Source organism: Scyliorhinus canicula, chromosome 5 (genome assembly GCF_902713615.1).
Source record: "Scyliorhinus canicula chromosome 5, sScyCan1.1, whole genome shotgun sequence".
NCBI classification, from domain to species: Eukaryota; Metazoa; Chordata; class Chondrichthyes; order Carcharhiniformes; family Scyliorhinidae; genus Scyliorhinus; species Scyliorhinus canicula.
The window spans coordinates 51,195,040-51,207,973 of NC_052150.1; the positions used below are offsets into that span (position 1 = coordinate 51,195,040).

The window sequence follows — 12,934 nt, forward strand, 5'->3', positions numbered from 1 at the left end:
CTAGTGTAGCACTTTGTGTAAGTCTCAACAGAGACAAATGCATTCCCAGAATAGCAAGAAATTGTGGAAATCTCCAGAGTGGTCAACCACAAATCTTATCTTCAGCTACTTATCAGTCTCTGCATCAACACACTATTAAATGTAAATTAGGACATTGTGGATTAACTGTTAGCTTTGTTTGAGGCTGCCATTTTAAAATATGGGTTTCAAAATGGTGGATGTATGGAAAGTCGAAAGGACATTTTTGATTTTGATGACCAATGGGTGTGATTTAATGGAAAAGTTCCTAAGTGTGGCAGCAAGCGGGAACTGCTGCGAGCTTCCCGATACACAACCCGGCTAGGCCGTCACTGGTATCAAACATTAATTGGTCCACATAACTATGCCCCACAGGTCCCGCTGGCTGATTTGTCAGGACCGTGCCCACCAGCTCCCCGCCAACAATGTGTAGCAGCACTTTAACTGATCCAGCAGAGCAAACCCCACACACAGTTTGGGAGGGGTGGGGAAGGTGGGGCGGCACCATCGGGGCGTGGGACGGGGCCCTGCACATGGGCCACCGCCTCGAGTCTCTGTTGACGCTACTGCTGCTGCCTTCTCTGATGTCTGGCCTGCCAGCAGCACTGCGAGGGCAGCCTCTGTGAGGTCCAAGATATCATCCATCCTGTGTAATATCTCTAAGGAGAGGGTGTGAGACTGACAAACAGCAATGTCTTCCAGCTCGGTACTCTACATTCCCCTATTTGCCTCTTCCTCCTACACCCCCTCCCCAAACATCCCCTGCCATCCAACATGCTCAGTCCACGCACACCCTGCCACAGCAGGGGCCCCTGGTCACTGGACCTCACACCTTGTACCCCATACACCCACTTGTAATGTTACCTGGACCAAGCACTGGTCGCCTCACTGGTGCACACACCCACCCTCTGGTCGCAGAAATGTCCCCGGTGCTGGGGCTCAGCCCGTGGGTCTTTGGATATTGGTTGCTGCGTCCGTGGTGTTGCCTCCTGCAGTGTTCAGGCACAGTGACCAGATGTCACTGTCAGTCTGGAATGTTAGACAATAACTCTCACATGCTACATAGTGCTCTGACCCACGGGAATCCACTTGGGAGCTGAGATGTGCTCACTTAACGTCAATTGCCAATTCCCTATCAGCAATAGTCTTCAATCACGCACCCAGAGGCCTCCACGGTTCGTGGGAGTTGAGGGTGGTCGGTGGGACGGACAAACAGGGGCTGGGATTGCCCCTGTAGCGGGTACATAATCCAGGGGGTGGCGTGGCGGGCCTGCGGGTGCTGGGACCCCCCTCCCCAACCAAGGCTGGCCGCCGAGCACCGACAATCCCAGTGCCACCAGGCTCATTGCCAGGGAGCGAATATGACTACTCACCTCCTCGGGTCCCCACAGCAGCCATTCCGCCAGCTTCACGTTTTTAAAAAGGTGTACTAATCGGTGCCTGTGTGACCACTCCAATTAATTGTATAGAGTAGTGACTTTTGGTTTCTCGCCACACCATGGCAGGATCCTGATTTCGCCAACGGGAGCAGGCTGGTTAGATTGCAAACTGATCGGCGCCTGACGTGGTTAACGATTTTGGCCTCACCCGTGTTCTAACCACATCGTGCTCTCACTCGAGTGTGACATGGCTATTAAATTGTGCCCAATGTGCAACGTGTTCTGAAGATTTGTGTTAAAATTCAGTGTTGGGCGGCACAGCGCAGTGCTTAGCACTGCTGCCTCAGCGCTGAGGTCCTGGGTTTGATCCCAGCCCCGTGTCACTGTCTGTATGGAGTTTGCACCTTCTCCACGTGTTTGCGTGGGTCTGACCCCCCACAACCCAAAGATGTGCAGGTGAGGTGGATTGGCCATGCTAAATTGTCCCTTAATTGGAAAATTGCGTACTCTAAATTTATTTTTAAAAATCAGTGTTTTTCATCTGGTAGCCTATTATTTATAGTAATTATCTTATGTTTATTTACAAAAATGTTCATGTTTGTATTAAAAATGTTGGTGTCATTTCTCATCTACAATGAGATACTTGTTCATGCTCTGAACACAAGCAACATTTTCGGTTAGAGGATTTCCGTAAAGGAATTCTGCTCACAGTCCTGTGGAAGTTGTAGCTGCACTTGTCCACATCTTTGTAGGTACACAATACTGAAAAGGCCTGGATGGATCCAAGAGTAACTTTCCTGTGCATTTGTATTATGTGTCTTGCAACAGAACAATTAATAGCCTCTAACATCGTTGCTTAGGTTACAGCGTAGTGAATCACTTTCGGGGTTCTACAGAATATAAATCCTTTTAGACTTTCTTTTAGAGCGATTTGCATTTATATAACACTTTCAGGACTTCAGGATGTCCCAAAGCACCTAATTAAGTGCTTTTTGAAGTGTAGTCCCTGCTGCAATTTCGGAAGTCTGGCAGTCAATTTGTGCACACGTTCCCAAATGCAGCGAAGTGATAAATGATAGGTAATCCAAGTTTTTCTGATGTTGATTGAGGGATAACTAATGGCCAGGACACTGGAGAAAACTCCAATGCCATGAGATCTTTTATGTCCATCTTGGAGAGTAGATTGGGACCTTGCAACACTTACTTGGTATTCCAGTGGTATGTCAGTCTTGATTTCTGTGCTGAGGTCTCGAGAGTGGGACTTGACCCTGTGACCTTCCAACTTGCGCAAGAGTGTTACCAACTGAGACAGAACTGATGACAAAGCTACTTTGGTAGCTGCAATATAATGAAAAAGTAAATATTTAATGATGGTATTTGGAACATTTCACTGGAAGATTACCTGCAGGGCATCCTGTATATCTTGCACTAAGCCTCACTGGCTTATTGCATTCAATCTTGCTGACCTGCACTGGTTTCTTGGCTACCAACAGATTGAGTTTAACATCATCTACAGATGTTTTATGGCCAAAATTTCCACCTCCATCTTCCTCCCCGATCCATATCCTTTGATTCACTGATTTTGGATCTTGTGCACGTATCCCTCTGCTTTTTCATCCTCTTCATCTCTATCTGTTAATGGCAGAGATGGACTTTAACCTGGTGTTGTAAGACTTCTTTCTATCTGTTGATGGCAATGATGTCAACTGTCTTGCTATTACCCTCTGGCACTTCCTCCTTAAATCCTATTGTCCGTCCATTTCCCCCTTAGCTTTCAATAAAAGGATGCTTTGAAACCCTTTTCTTCAAATAAATTCTTGGTTGCCTTCAAGCATCTCACAAAGACACAATATTAGGGGGCCTCACGGTAGCATGGTGGTTAGCATCAATGCTTCACAGCTCCAGGGTCCCAGGTTCGATTCCCGGCTGGGTCACTGTCTGTGTGGAGTCTGCACGTCCTCCCCGTGTGTGCGTGGGTTTCCTCCGGGTGCTCCGGTTTCCTCCCACAGTCCAAAGATGTACGGGTTAGGTGGATTGGCCATGCTAAATTGCCCGTAGTGTAAGGTTAATGGGGGGATTGTTGGGTTACGGGTATACGGGTTACGTGGGTTTAAGTAGGGTGATCATTGCTCGGCACAACATCGAGGGCCGAAGGGCCTGTTCTGTGCTGTACTGTTCTATGTTCTATCTGTTTATTTTCTCCCCTGTGAAGTACTTTGGGATGTGTTTTGTTCCACACATGCCATTGTTGTTCCTTATTTAAGTAATCTAGTAGGTTGCAAGGCTTTCTCTCTGGATTTTTAAATTGGAGTTTCAAGCTGGATTTGGTATTAATTTTGCTTAGGGACCAGTTCATGAATTAATCTTGTAGGGGCAGCACGGTGGCGCAGTGGGTTAGCCCTGTGCCTCACGGCATCGAGGTCCCAGGTTCGATCCCGGCTCTGGGTCACTGCCCGTGTGGAGTTTGCATATTCTCCCCGTGTTTGCGTGGGTTTCGCCCCACAACCCAAAGATGTGCAGGGTAGGTGGATTGGCCATGCTAAATTGCCCCTTAATTGGAAAAAAAATGAATTGGGGAATGAATTAATCTTGTACAGTTTCTGAACAAAACCTCAGTAGAATATGTTCATGTTGTCTGATGTTGCTACACAAAGCTGCAATGTATGCTGCAAGAGATTCAATACTACATACCATGTTTGCACATTGAGCAGTTTCGTTTTGGAAAACCTTTTACCCCAGTGACCAAGTTTTATTTAGAAGATTGAATTTCAGATATCCCAAGGTGTAGGTGTTTCACGTTTTCCTTTTGTGGTTGTCTGACTCAATGCAACAATAAATGACTGTACAATTAAGTTATGTTGGATTGTTTAATTGCATATAAATTATATTGACTCTTGATTTTGCTTTTTGCTCTGAATTCATTCAACTGAATTCTTCAATCGGCAATTGGATCAATTAAACATTTTTAAAAAAAAGTATCCAATTATTTTTTTTCCAATTAAGGATCAATTCTGTGGCCAACCCATCTACCCTACACATCTTTTGGATTGTGGGGTGAGGCCTATGCAGATACGGGGGGTGTGGAAAGAAGAGGAATGTGCAAACACCACACAGACAGTGACCTAGGGCCTGGATCGAACCTGGGTCCTCGGCACCGTGGGGCAGCAGTGCTGACCACTGTGCCACCGTGCTGCCCTCACGGTATCATAACCAACTGAACAGGACTTACAGGGTGGGGATGATTGTCTTCCCGTGTTCCTTGTGGAGTACGAGCTCCCTTGTTAATGGGAGGTGTGAGCTCCATCGATATTACATATATGGTTGCCCAATTCGGCACTGACTGTTATAGACCTGGGTGGAACATACTGGGCGGGAGCTGTGTATTATAGCCTTGTAAATAAACCTACCTTTCTTTGATACAACTAGGTGTGGACTCTCCGTGACTTCATAAAACAGGGCTATGGGGGAAAAGACTGGATTGAGTGGGGCAAGGTGAGCTGCTTTTGCAGAAAGCTGGACAAGAAGGGCCAAATGCTCTCCTGTATTGCAACCATTTCAATTCAATCCACAAAGCAATGATTCTACAACACTCATCATGTAGCACTCCCTCAATACTGTACAAGGGTGTCAGTTTGGACTATGTGCTCAAGTCCTGGAGTGGAGTTTGAACTCATTTGACTCAGTAGAAGTCAAGCAGCAGCTACTAGCAGCATATTACTAATATTGGCTGGGTAGTTCCATATCAAAATTAAAGGCCGGGAACATTTCCGAGTGAAGATTACAACATTCTGTTAATTAAATGGCCAGTGCTGAATGTTCTCTCAATCAGCCTTGGGTATTATTGGAATGCTGGGGAAATATGCTTCGTGACTCTATTAACAGTGTCTCTAGTCATCTAAATATTTTGAGTAAGGTCCAGGATGTGGAATTCATATGTGCAATTCTTTTAAACAAGAACTTGCATTTATAAAAAAAGCTTTTTACCTTCAGGATATGCTAAAGTGCTTTGCATCCAATGAATTACTTTTGTTGTGCAGTAATTTCTTGTAGGTGCAAACACCAACCAGTTTGAACACAGAACACAAACAGCAAATGAGGCAAATGTTCTTGGTAATATAGGTAGAGGGACTGAATGTTGCCCTGGAGAAGAAAGTAGAACAACTTGCTCTAAATAGTGTGCTTGGATCTCCTCCATCCTCTGAGCAAGCACCTCCGTTTTAACATCAGATCTCATTTAAGCACCCTCCAGTCATACAACATCCTGATTTGGAACTATATCTCTGTTCTTAAACTACCACATGGTTCATAATCCTGGCCAACAGCATTGTAAGTATACCTACATTACATTGATTGCAGTGGTTCAAGTAGGCGGATAACCATCACGGTGTCTGTAGGGCAATTAGGGGTGGGCAATACATCCTGCTCCAGCCAGTGACGCCACATCCTATGAAAGACTTAAAAAAAAAGTGCATTCACACTTCAGTTCAGGACTTGGAAGACACAGTGCAGGCAGGCACTTTAGTGTAATATTGAGGAAGTGCTACATTGTACAAGTACCATAGTGCCCTGTGTCATGGTTATATGGCACTCAGCATGTAGCATCCCTTGATACTTAAAAAAAGACTTTTAAAAAGACTTAAACCAGAAGTCCTTGTCGTTAATTGTTGCACCTGTTAACAGAGTTTGGCTAGTTCCACATAGGGCAGGGATTGTACCTGAATTTTTTAAGACAGTGTTGCTCAAATATGGGAATAATGTATATGAGACAGTTTGTTGTCTGGCTACTTCCCAATTCCTACTCTTGTCTTCAAAACCAAACATGGCCTCAACCCCTCAATATGACCAGCAGTATCTCAAATGTCTGAGATATCTGTGCTCTTATAATTCTGGTCTTCTATGAATCCCCAATTTTAATTGCTCCACCATTGGCCATACTGTCAATTGTCCAGGCCCGCAACTCTAGGGCAGAATCCTACCACCTTTCTACTTCGCTTTCCTTCTTCAAGATATTCCTACCTGTTTGACCAAACCTTTTTTGAATTTTGCTCTAATATTGCCATAACTGACTTTGTCTCATTAGGCTACATGAAAAGATAGGTTACTGTTGTAGATAACTCGTACTTTGTTATGACAGATGATGGTAGATATTTCTTGAGGAAGGTGAATAATAGAGTGAAACCAATTAGCTCCTATTTGCCTGCCTAATTTTTACCTCTGTAATAGTATTTGTTTAACTAATAACCAGGAAACCTGTTATTTTGAAAATAGGTTGTTTAGCATCTTTCAGCTTCATACATAGTGTCACAAAAGTTTGTCGAGATTTTTATCTTTAAAGCCTCAATTGAATATATTTCAGAACAGTCTTCTCTTTTCCATTATGCTGTGACATTGAACCATACAAATTAGGGAGGTCCTTGGTTAGAGGTTTGTTTTATGCTGAGCTGAGAGCGAATGCTGCTATTGACCTAAGCATTGTTGGGCAGGGTCGAGGAATAATTAGCCCTGTAGTTGGAAAATTACCATTGTTGCTTCCTGCACCCATCCATTTGCTGCTTATCCTAGTAAAGGAGGTAGGCATAATTTCTTCTGTTGTGCTGTGGAAAAGGAGCTTGTTGGAATGTGACACCAAATAAGACATGTAGTATACTGGGTGAAAATAAGGAATTGACCTATAGCCTCTACACCAATATCCTTTTAACGCATCCCTCATCCCTCTGAAACCCTTTTATTATTTAAAAAATCTTCCTCGCACCACCTTATGGCCCACCTCCCATCATTTCTATTTTCTGGCTCTGGAGGTGTCTACCCTCCCGCAGTGTCATGTGGGTTTGATTTTGCTCTGGAGAAGTTTTTTGTGACCTTCCTTTGGTTCTCTGCCAGCAGTTTGGTTGCAGTTGCCAACTTGGGAATATGGGAGGAAACAAGGACAAACTATATGCTACCATTACAAGGTACAGCATGTCCATGCATACAAAAAGAGCGAATTAGGGTTGGTGCCAGCTGGTCTGCACTTGTACATTTTTAAACCTTACCTGGACAGTGCACAAAAAGGTCTGGAAAACTGCTACATTTACATATATTCATTTATTTTCTGCTAATTGGACAAAATTGATTTCTCACTTGCATGATCACCTCAGATTCTGCTTACTAATATGATTACATTTCTACCTTGGCTAGAGTGTATTCAGAAATATTTTTCTACATTTTTGGATTGCTGGAATAATTGAGTAAACATTCTTTTGGTTAAAGAAGTCTAGATTACTGGCAAAGGAATACAGAAACCTTAAAAAGCAATGTTTTAGCCGAGTCACAATCGTGAAGCAGAGGGAGATAAAATACAACATTAATTTGTGGGAGTGCTGCTAACAATTTTCCCTGGTAAACTGGAGCGGTGCATTGATCACGTGAGTCTTTTCAGGCTGAGCCACAGCAGATGTTTGCTTGACATGTAAAGGATGCAATTCTCAAAGGCTTGTCTGGCAAGCCTGTGCACTAATTGGCAATAAATATCCCTTTTGTTTAAACCGTAGCTGAAATCTGTGTTTCCTTAAATTCCTGAAGTATTTACAGCTAATTCAGTTAAATTGTACCTCGTCTCCGACCAGAAGAGCTTGCTTGGGTTTAAAAAAAAAATCCAAGCTTCTGTTTGCATTCGCAATTTGGATTCCTTAAGCCAGCGAGTTGCTGAGCTCACCTGGGTCATGTGGTGCAGCATTCAACAGCAGTGAAGAATCAGGCTGATGGAAGTGGAAATCAACGGGGGGTTCATCTTGAATTCTGCTTTAGTGACTCACTAAATAGGCCAGGAAATGCCATCGGCAGAGGCTGTGACGATGTCTACCATCCACCACCTGTCCTCTACTACAGTCCAAGGTGCACGATCTCGGAGAAAATGTAGATTTTTGATCAAGGATGTCAGGAAGGCTGTGTACTGTTAAAACGCCACTGTTGTATTTATGATTGGAAAGGATGTTTGCTTGTGTAGGTCTGCCATAGCAGTGCTCACAGTAGACATGACTCTAGTATTTCGTCAATAATGGCTTGAATGTTCGTGGAGCATTCCCTTCTGTAGATATTGTGTTGCTTTTGACTGCTGCTGGTATATGTGGATTTAACGCGTTCTTAGTGAGCTGGTTCAGCTGCATGCTGTCTCCATTTGTGTTCATCTTCACGGATGTGTTGTGCACTGCTGTATTTTCATGTGTGTGGCATTGTGTTGTACCGACTTTGTGTCTCAGATTTTAATCTTGCGTATTGCTGCTCTCATTTATGACAGGGAAGCATTTAATTCTTACTGGTGAGCAGTGCCCGGACATTTTTAATGCAGTATTTTCAGTACTAACCTTGTCTTTTGTGTTCATGTTCTTTGTTTAACCCATAAGGTCTATTTTGGTGATAAGCCAATTTTGTTGAGCATTATGTACCAATTGGGTCTGTCTGCACTATTTTAAAAAAAATATGCCATGAACTATTTTTTTGTGAATAAATCCTGTTGCAGAAAGACAGCATGTCGTTTTAAAAAAAAGAAAATTGTCCCCACGTAGCATTATACAAGATGAAACCTCTCTGTCAAGAAGAGGAATGCTACATTGTTGGGATGGGGGTTCCAGAATCAGAAATTGTGTTTCAGGATTTTTTCCCCTTTTTATGGCATTCTACATGAGTAGCATTTTTAACAGGAAATGCCAGAATCCTCGACTTTTTCTCCTTAACCTTGGATGCTTGTATCTGTTGTGGTACCTCTTGCAGTCCTTGCTGAATGAGGCTATAGCAATGTCAAAACGCTTAATTTATTTTGCAGAATAGTTTGGAGGTACAATAAGGCATTTCTAGGGCGGCACGGTGGCACAGTGGTTAGCATTGCTGCCTACGGCGCTGAGGACCCGGGTTCGAATCCTGGCCCTGGGTCACTGTCTGTGTGGAGTTTGCACGTTCTCCTCGTGTCTGCGTGGGTTTCGCCCCCACAACCCAAAGATGTGCAGGTTAGGTGGATTGGCCAGGCTAAATTGCCCCTTAATTGGGAAATAAAAAAATTAAAATAATTGGGTACTCTAAATTTATAAAAGAAAAGGGCATTTCTGCAAATTCAACTCGTGATCTAGGTGGCGCAGTGGTTAGCTCGGCATTGAGGACCCAGGTTCGATTCCAGCACCGGGTTATTGACTGTGTGGAGTTTGCACATTCTCTCCGTGGCAGCGTAGGTCTTAACCCCCACAAACCAAAGATGTGCAGGGTAGGTGGATTGGCCATGTTAAATTGCCCCTTAATTGGAAAAATTAAAAAAGAATTCAACTCATGATCTGATGTGTGACCTGTAAGTTTTGCTGTGTCTGGGGCTATATGAAGGGTAAAGCAACTTGATAAGTGCCATGGATGTTGATTTATTTTACGCAATCAATATTTATTGTTTGGGTGAATAAATGTACTGTTTTCACTAGAATTCAGATTATTAAGGAAATGTATTCACTTTGTGCTGCAATATATTTTGTGTACAGTACAATATTATTGCGTTTCCAAAATATAATCAAATTTATTCACCACATCTTGTTCTCTTGCCTGTATCCCCCGCCCCCTCAACCCCGCTCCTGAAAAATTACTTGGCTGGTGTTTCATTCAAGTCATCCATTCATCCATTTTTTTGGGTGATTCTGGAGAGTGAGAGGCTATTTATTTGATCATCGAAGGCACCACAGCTGAAACAGATGGGATCCATGCTAAACATCCACATTTGTGCTTTTGCGGCAAGAGTCACTAGACAATGGGATAGATGCAGTAGCCCGACTGATTTAATACAGAGACAAAATAAATCAGAAAAAAATACCAATTGCCTTGTGCACAGCTGTAGCCCATGTTCATGAAACTGCTGAGATATTCTGTTTCACCATATATTGAATCTGGAACTTTTTTTGTGTGGTTTATTCCAAGTTGTGAAGGCACGGACCTTATGATCAGTGAGGTTATACAACGTTGGGGATTTTGAGACTGTTTCTCACTGAGTCTGATATCCACATGGGTGGGGGAGGGGGAATGGACCAATTTCCCCTTATTTGGTTGGCAGGGAGCTGTGAGGGAGGATGCTGTAGAAAAACAACTTCCAATGATTTGGTTGGGGGTGGTGGGATGGGTGCTCTGGAAAGCGTTTCCCTTGATTAGGAATTATATAACGGGAGGGATGAGTGGCACAGTAGCACAGTGATTAGCACTGTTGCTTCACAGCATCTGGGTCCCAGGTATGATTCCCGTCTTGGGTCACTGTTTGTGTGGAGTCTGCACGTTGTCCCCATGTCTGCGTAGGTTTCCTCCGGGTGCTCCGGTTTCCTCCCACAAATCCTGAAAGATGCGCTGTTAGGTAATTTGACATTCTGAATTCTCCCTCAGCAGGCACCCTAGTGTGGTGACTAGGGGATTGTCACAGTAACTTAATTGCAGTGTTAATGTATGCCAATGGACAATAATAAAGATTATTGAAAAGTAATGTGGGGTTACGGGGTAGGGCCGGGGACTGGGAGAAAAAAAAAGATTATTGTTTTTAATTTATCACCTGAACAAGTTACAAGTTAGTGGAGTTTTTAAAGAACATCAAATGATTTGTCACAGGGAGTTGTTGAGGCAGAGACAACTGCGTTATTTTACAAAGAAATAAGCATATAAATAAACTGCAGGAAGGTGCACGGCTGTGTGGTGAGTTGGATGGTGAGATTAGTTTTGGATTAATTCAATACTTGACCCACTGACACAATAGGTCAAATGGATGATTTCTGTGCTGAATGTTTCTCCAGTTCCTCTGGACTGAACATTAAGATAGATGCTGATAAGGAAAACCATTAGGACTTAACCATCCAAGAAGTCCCTACAGGTATTCCAAGGAAGGAGGATTCTAAACTTGCTGTTGCTATGTTAATTGCAATAGAAGAAATATAGTTAGGACTCGTATATGCTGTTTGTTGATCACATTTTTTAAAGCAATCATGTGGTTCACTATATGACAGTTTACATTAAAATGGAAATAAACTTCGAATTATCTATTTAAATTACATTACTCATCAGGTAGTGCACTTCAAGTTTAACTGCAAACTGAATTCCTTTTTACAGATTTGCCCATGTCTTCACAACGGCATTTCTGTAAATTCTGAGTGCAACATCACAGACTCTCTCTGACCTCCTGGGCTTGTTCATCCTTTAGGTGTGGTTAACAATCTGAATAATTCTTTCACCCTACTTTCAAAGCCCCACCTCCCCTTGCTGCTGCAGTCCCTAGAGTGCTGTAGAAACCGCTTTGTTTATATCCTGATGCTTATTATACAACATCTCTAAACCAAAAACATCTCCCACAAGTTGAGTTTGTATCCATACCTCTTTCCAGTTGTTAGGGCGGATCTCTACAGGACTTGAGGGCAAAACCATTGTCCTAACCTGTATATGCAGATTGAGATGCTGGCAGTTAGAAAACATGGCAATTCTGTTTATGTTACTCTTGGTGGGTTCAATGGTAGCTGTATGGCCTCTGGTGTCAGCAGCACCACAGTTTACAGTCTTATTACTAAATGACCCTGACTTTGGTAAAATAACCACGCAAAACTTACTGCGTGACTGTTGACTTCTTGGAACTTGGGGAAATCGGGTGGAAAGTGCACCATTTTTTCCTTTGTTACTGGTTACAAAGTACTCCGGAAGTGACCAGTGAAATATAGAATAAACATGAGTTGTTACTGATTTTTTAAAAAACCATGAGGGTGGAACGGTGGCACAGTGGTTAGCACTGCCTACGGTGCTGAGGGCCCCGGTTTGACCCCAGCTCTGGGTCACTGTCCGTGTGGAGTTTGCACATTCTCCATGTGTCTGCGTGGGTTTCACCCCCACAATACACAGATGTGCAGGTTCAGTGGATTGGCCACACTAAATTACCCCTTAATTGGAAAAAAAATAATTGGGTCCTCTAAATTAAAAAAAAAACACAGGTGTCGGTTACCCATCTTTTTGGTTGATGGATTTCAGAATGCGCAATATATTTTTTGAAAACGTAGATACTGTTGTTAAATGCATACTTATAAGTGGAACTGTTTACGACTAATTTTTTGAGTGGCTGCAAAAAAAATTAATAGTCTGCTCTATGTCGCTTGTCTCTCTAGTCTGGCTATACAGGAATTGAGCCATTTTAGCTTGCATGGGAGATGCTTGCTTTTGAATTGGAAGGTTGTGGGTTTAAACTTGAATTCAACGCTCAAATGTAGGCTCTAGTGCAATAAAGAGGAAATGCTGCATTGTTCGAAATGCTATTTTTAATTTTCTACAATTTCTAAACAAAAGGCACAGATAAATGTGCTTGTGTGCTATATGTTTCTATTGTTCCATTAAAAATCCATAGATTAAATCTTTGATTTCGATCCACTTTGCAACCTCTTTAGATCGTTTAATCCTTGAATGGGCCATCGGTGATAGAGGGAATGAATGTAGTTGGTGGATAGGGGTGCCAATTAAGGGAGCTGTTTTGCCCTGAATGGTGTCAAGCTTCTTGAATAGTGTTGAAGCTGCACCGA

At 43.0% G+C, this 12,934-nt stretch overlaps 1 protein-coding gene across 5 annotated transcripts in view; it reads left to right on the top strand.

The window, feature by feature from the left end:
• The window catches only part of jarid2b (jumonji, AT rich interactive domain 2b), a 536,459-nt gene that overhangs the window by 247,769 nt on the left and 275,756 nt on the right, over positions 1–12,934 (top strand). The window contains exon 1 of one of the 5 annotated variants that reach the window (XM_038797045.1): positions 7,859–8,270. The exons of the other annotated variants lie outside the window; for them this stretch is intronic. Coding sequence (XP_038652973.1) covers positions 8,207–8,270 — 64 coding nt within the window. The 5' untranslated portion in view covers positions 7,859–8,206. Of the gene's footprint in view, positions 1–7,858; positions 8,271–12,934 lie in introns of those variants that run through there. 5 annotated transcript variants of the gene reach the window in all.